This window comes from Lycium ferocissimum, chromosome 7 (genome assembly GCF_029784015.1).
Source record: "Lycium ferocissimum isolate CSIRO_LF1 chromosome 7, AGI_CSIRO_Lferr_CH_V1, whole genome shotgun sequence".
Taxonomy (NCBI): domain Eukaryota; kingdom Viridiplantae; phylum Streptophyta; class Magnoliopsida; order Solanales; family Solanaceae; genus Lycium; species Lycium ferocissimum.
This window is the reverse complement of record NC_081348.1, coordinates 55752907-55759602: the sequence shown is the minus strand read 5'-3', so window position 1 is coordinate 55759602 and position 6696 is coordinate 55752907. Positions and strand designations below refer to the sequence as shown.

The window sequence follows — 6696 nt, the reverse complement described above, 5'->3', positions numbered from 1 at the left end:
CAAACTTTTTATTATTGCATACATATTAAGTAGTCGTGCCAAATAAAAATAGTATTTTATAAAAATTGTACAAAAATTCGATCAATATATAACTTCTTTAGCATGACTGGTATAACATCATCAATTTGTGATAGAGACACCTAATTTACATCTCTATCAAGTACGTATGGTATTGGTATCAATTTTTGCTTGTTTCTTGATAAATTAATTATGGTGCAGATTTTAGTAAATTGTGGCAAAAGTGTAATACTATTGGTAATGAACAATTTTGTTCATGTCTACCCATTTTTCATGTGTGTATCATAATTTTTCATCTCTAATTTTCATGCATTAGAAGCAACATATACTTCCATCTTCCGGATGTTGTAAAGAATTTTTCTTGTCATATATAGTCACAATAGTTAACATTTCAAAATATTTAGAACGTATTTGAAAAAATTATGATCAAAGTAAATATCATTTGACTCTCCAGATAGTAACTATGACAAACAAATAGAATTAGTGTAATAGTTAATAAACGGGCACTAAAAGGGTGGAGGTAGGCGCTCTTTGTCGGTCGCTTAAGGGTTAATCAAGTATTATTTATTAGATTAATAGGAGGAGTATTTAAGTAATTCAACTTTTAACTTTTGAGTTCTTATTTCTTAATATGGTATGTATAGATAATATTTTACTATATAGGAAATTCCATTTTTATTTTGGTTTGTTTAGTTATCTTCCACTTCAAAATTATCTTAAATTAACACAATTTTTCTTATTTATGATTAATTTAGCATTTAATAATGATACTTCAATATACTTAGTTTCGGATATACCTAATAGTGGGCATATTGTAGGATTTTCATCGATATAGGGGTATAAGTGTTTGATTTTAAAAAATCTGATTAGCTGTATCGTAAACCGAATCATAATACCTATGGTGTTTAGTGTAATTAACTCCGACAAGTAATAAATAGGTGGAAGATTGAAAATGTAAAAGATAAAATAGACATCACATATAGGATAGGTTTTTTTTTTTTTTGAGGGGGGGGGGGGGCGAGGGGAAAGATGCAGAGAGAACGTCCATCGCTCAAAGTTGAGAAAGTGAGTTTAAATGTTAAAGGTGTAAATGATTTGCACTCAAAAACTATAATAAGAAGAATAATGAGAACAGGAATAAATAACATCGGCAACAATAAAATACAGCAAATATATGTTAAAATCCCCTTATAGATGCAGAAATAATAAGTGATACCTATGCTCTGTATTTGCCAGGAGCTACAGAAAATCATGCATACAATACTTGAGATTCAATCGAATTGGTTGTAAAGGTGTTTGCTTTGAGTAACATACTAGGGTTCTAAATATCCATGTTCACATTAATTGCTTTCCACATAACTTACACCCCAAACACCACCCTATACATTAATCCCTTTACTCACAAGATAAACAATTTCACATTTGTGATTTATTGTTTTGCCATGTTCTGTCTTCGGCCGCCCAATCTCAGGAAACAGCCAATCAAGTTAAATATTCACATATTAAATTCACTTATAGGTGTAATTAAAAAAAAAAAAAAAAGAAGTTTTATACTGTTAATATATATGTTTTGTCAAAGTGGATGATAGAAGAAACTTCAATTACTGGACCTTTAAGAATGTATATATTGATCTAATTTCCCATTACCTATTTCCTCCATTGTTTTGCCATGCATGAATCATTTTAGATCACACATCAGTTTCCAGTTAAACTACGTCTTTCTTCATTTCATTTTATCCCAATAAACTTTAGTTTTTCTTTTCAAATGTATTACGTACGTATATATGGTTTCTCTCTGGCATGCAGAAGAAATATAACACCTTAATAAATTTCTTCATTTTGGGTCTTCCTATAAATTAGTTCGAAGCTACTCCAATGTTCAACGAAAGGTACATATATCAATAATTAGCATTTTGAAAGTGTAGTGTCCTCGCTTTATGGACACGTGATACCACATCTTCATGCCTTTATTATTTATCGTTTCGCCTTGTTCTTTCTGCAATTAGACTACATCATTTTCATTTAAGAGCCTGTTTGGCAAGCCACCTGGTAATTGGAATTGGTGTAATTACTAGGGTAGTAATTACTTAGTAGTGTAATTAGAACGACCTGTTTGTTTGTCGTAACATAATTACAGTGTAATTACAAGCGTGTTGTTTGATTGTACAAGTGTAATCTACCTTTATCAGCTAGTTTAATTTTAAAATAAAATTTAATTATAAAAATTAAAATTAATATTTAAAAAATATTTACCTTTATAAATGATATTAAATAATTATTTAATAGCATATTGTTTCTTGAAAATATATTAGTTAATAATCATATATTTGTAACTAATATTGCAAAAAATAATTGATATATATTTTTCAAATTAATAATATTTAATTTTAATTAATTATAAAACTTAAAAGAAGATTTTTTTTGTGAGAATGTCATGGATTGGATGTTTGACAAAAAAAAATTTCTAAATATAATGCCATAACATTATTCAAATGTTTGACACAAAAAATCCATCAAATGTAAGTGAAAATAAACAACATGCAATGTGAAAGCAAATAACTTAAAATTGAAAATATAACCTAAATTCAAAATTCAAAAGAAAAGGTTTAACATAATACTCTTATGTCAAATTCTAATATTACATAAGTAAGTTCCAACGAAACTTAAGTAAATAACTCAAAAGAAAGGGAAAATATAAGTCTATAACCTCATTCACAACGAAATTCTACTTTAATAACGTCACTCGTTATATACTAAGTTTGTTAATGACTCATTCTTTCCAATATTAAGAGGTGTAGTTTCAAAAATTAGAATAAAAACACGGTTATGCTAAATGAATAAATTAAAAAAAAAATACGAGCAATTACATGGAACCACAAGAAGTAAAGGTTGGGAATGAGAAGAAAGGAAATGAAAAATAAATAATATAAAAAGAAAAATACATTTTAAAAAAATAAAAATAATTATAAAATAAAAATAAAAAAGAAATAAAAATAATAGAAATAAAAAATAAATTAAAAAACAAAAGACATTAAAATAATAGAAAACAAAAAGAAATAAACGAAAAAGTAACTCTGTAATTACAGGGTATAATTACACCCATTCTCAAACCCCCCCCCCCCCCCCCCGAGAATTGGAGAGTGTAATTACCGCCCCTCACAAGCACCCAATTCCAATTACCTAGGTGGCTTTCCAAACAGGCCCTTAATTTTTCTCGTAATAAACTTCATTATTTCTTTTCCTAGTGTATTATGTACGTCAATTAAACTCAATTCCCTTAGATTAGAGACACATGGCATGGGTTAGAATTAATGACTAAGATTTAATTGACTAAAACAAGGCCCTAACCATAGTTTATATAATTAATAACTTATCCATAAATATATTAAAATACTTTCTCTCTCTTCCTATTTTAATATTCCATCTTTTTTTCAATCATGATAACTCTTTAATAGTGTGACAATTCTTTCAGAAATATACAATTACCAATTGAATAATGAGGTCTATATAATGTGAATTAGTAAGCATCATAATTGAAAAGATGGAAAATATCACCAATTAAATAATGGGTCTATTAGGAAAAAAAATTAAGTAGCAAAAACTAATGGGTAAATCAGAAAAGATTAGGAAAAGTAAATAGGAAGAGAGAGAAAGCCTTTTAATATATTTATGGATAAGTTATTAATTATTTAAACTATGGTTAGGGCCTTGTTTTATTCAATTAAATCTTAGTCATTAATTTTAACCCATGCCATGTGTCTCTAATCTAAGATATTCATTTGGAGAGGGTTTTCTCTTGTTTTATTGGTTCCTTTATATATACATAAATAAGCATATGGAAATTGTATCCCAGCTTCATGATCAAGTGATACCACATCTTCATGTTAGAAGCAGCAAGATAATATAGCAACATTGAAGAGAATATTGAGTTCTTTTAACTAGCTTCTCCTTGGGAAAAGAAGCATGTGAAACGCAACCTTCAAATGAAAGTACTAAATACCAATTATCAATTACATTATACAATTATCAGCTCCAAACTAATAGGCTTAGAGTTTTCCTTATCCACTAGTATAAAATGGGGGTGATGTAGCAATGGAAATTTCATCATTCATTCAACACAAGTAGTTGAACAATTAGAGAGCGGCCAATTAATAAGCATATATACTGAGAGATACTACCACACGTCCTTGAAATGGCTAGATCGACAACCCACATTGTTGTGGGTTTGGGGATTGTCCTGCTAATGTTTATAGCATTGGCAGAGGCCAAAACTCCGCCTGGAATAGCTGATCATCCAAGCCATTCTCATTGCTCAGATGATGAGATAAAGCAATGTAAAAATCTTCCTCATGTCTGTCCCAAGTTTTGTCCAAATGGTTGCATAACAGAGTGTCGTTCTTGCAAGCCCATTTGTGTTGATGGCTCAGTGCCACCTCCTGATGATGGTGGTTCTTATCCTTCGCCATCTCCTCCTAAGGAAGAAACTCCACCTCCGACTCCTCCTAAGAAAGAAACCCCACCGCCGTCTCCACCTAAAAAAGAAACTCCACCTCCATCTCCTCCAAAGGAAGAAACTCCACCTCCCTCTCCTCCAAAGAAAGAAACTCCACCTCCGTCTCCACCGAAGAAAGAAACTCCACCTCCCTCTCCTCCAAAGAAAGAAACTCCACCGCCATCTCCACCTAAGGAATATACTCCACCGCCATCTCCACCAAAGCAAGAAACTCCACCGCCGTCTCCACCTAAGAAAGAAACTCCACCTCCGTCTCCACCTAAGGAATATACTCCACCGCCGTCTCCACCAAAGCAAGAAACTCCACCGCCATCTCCACCTAAGAAAGAAACTCCACCTCCGTCTCCACCTAAGGAATACACTCCACCGCCATCTCCACCCAAGGAAGAAAATCCACCGCCATCTCCTCCCAAGGAAGAAACTCCACCGCCATCTCCACCTAAGCAAGAAACTCCACCCCCATCTCCACCTAAGGAATATACTCCACCGCCATCTCCTCCCAAGGAAGAAACTCCACCACCTTCATCGCCACCCTCATCTCCTCCCCCAAGTACCCCATATTCTCCTCCACCACCTTCATCTGGTTCTCCACCTCCTCCATATTATCCATCACCTGCTCCTAAACCACCCACACCTAAGAAGGTCAAGTGCAAGAACAAGTACTACCCCAGTTGTTATGCAGTCCAACACGTATGCCCTACCTCTTGCCCTGACAGTTGTCAAGTTGATTGTGTCTCTTGCAAACCAGTTTGTAGTAAGTAATTAGTAATAATTTCCTATTTATTTTTTGCAAGAATTCCTTTTATTTTCTCTTTATTTTTATGTTAAAACTAAACTATGCATTTATCGAGTACTTTTTATTTATGTAGAGTGTGACAAGCCCGGAGCTGTTTGTCAAGATCCACGTTTTATCGGTGGAGACGGGATTACTTTCTACTTCCATGGCAAGAAGGATAAAGATTTTTGCCTAGTTTCAGACCCTGAATTTCACATCAATGCCCACTTCATAGGAAGGAGAAATGAGAACATGAAGAGAGATTTCACTTGGGTGCAATCTATTGGTATCCTTTATGGCGCTCACAAAATCTCAGTTGCTGCATTAAAAACAGCAATATGGGATGATTCCATCGACCGCCTCGCTCTCCACTTCGACGGTGAACCAATAATCCTTCCTGAAACTGAAGGTGCAAGGTGGCAATCTAAAACTGTACCTATGAGCTCGATTACAAGAATCGGCAACACTAATGAGATTGTCATAGATGTTGAAAATTTTCTCACTATCACAACCAAGATTGTGCCTATTACAGAGCAAGAATCCCGAGTTCATAACTATGGCATAACGAATGATGACTGCTTTGCTCATCTTGAACTTGGATTCAAGTTTTTATCTTTGAGTGATGAAGTGAATGGCGTTTTAGGGCAGACATATAGGAAGGACTACGTGAGCAAAGTTAAGATGGGTGTTTTGATGCCAATAATGGGAGGCGACAAAAAGTTTGCAGCTTCAGGACTCTTTGATACTGACTGCTCCGTGGCTAGGTTTCAAGCAAATGGAGAACAATCTAGCATTTATAAGGCTCCGTTGAATTTGGAGCTGCCAAGTTTGAACTGCAATGGTGGAATTTATGGACGTGGAGTTGTCTGCAAGAGATAGAAATTATTACTTCACCTTTTGAGATCATTTTCGTCAAAATAAGGTTGTAAACCAATAGAGTGGAGATTCGTTAATAATAATGGTCCTAAATGGAAAGAGAAGATTGGACCAAACCATTTTATGTTTATTTATCTATAAGATCTAAATATTTTTATGCTTGTGATGCATGTATTGTCCGCTTTGACCAATAGGTCTCAAATGTTTACACCATACAGTTCAATGCTAAGATTGCTCCTGAACTATGATTGCTTTTTTTTTTTTCCCCTTTCTGAATAGAAATTCTTCATATTCATCTACCCTAAAGCAACTCAATCATTCAATGTGATATGCTCATGCAAATTTATTGATATATGTCCATTGTATATATTCCTATGAGTCTAAAAGGGGATGCGAAGTGACTATCCGATGGTAGTAACGAGCGCTTAGATGTATGAAATTAAGTTAATGTTATTAATATCGGAAGGAGCTTAGCTTATTAAAGGACTCTTAATTCCTCCGTCCCAATTTACAT

General features: G+C 33.5%; 1 protein-coding gene across 1 annotated transcript; it reads left to right on the top strand.

Annotated features, from left to right (window-relative positions):
• The first annotated feature begins 3880 nt into the window (after positions 1-3880).
• LOC132065705 (extensin-2-like) lies at positions 3881-6424 on the top strand. The gene is made up of 2 exons (XM_059459217.1): positions 3881-5285; positions 5401-6424. Exons 1-2 carry the CDS (start codon positions 4211-4213, stop codon positions 6183-6185), a joined length of 1860 nt encoding a protein of 619 aa, XP_059315200.1. The 5' UTR covers positions 3881-4210; the 3' UTR covers positions 6186-6424.
• The last annotated feature ends 272 nt before the right edge of the window (positions 6425-6696 follow it).

Excerpts from the sequence above, each read along its gene's own strand:
- LOC132065705 (XM_059459217.1), top strand. The coding sequence starts at position 4,211 with ATGGCTAGATCGACAACCCACATTGTTGTGGGTTTGGGGATTGTCCTG. Across the intron at positions 5,286-5,400 it reads CTCTTGCAAACCAGTTTGTA|AGTGTGACAAGCCCGGAGCT; the intron begins GTAAGTAATTAG and ends TTATTTATGTAG.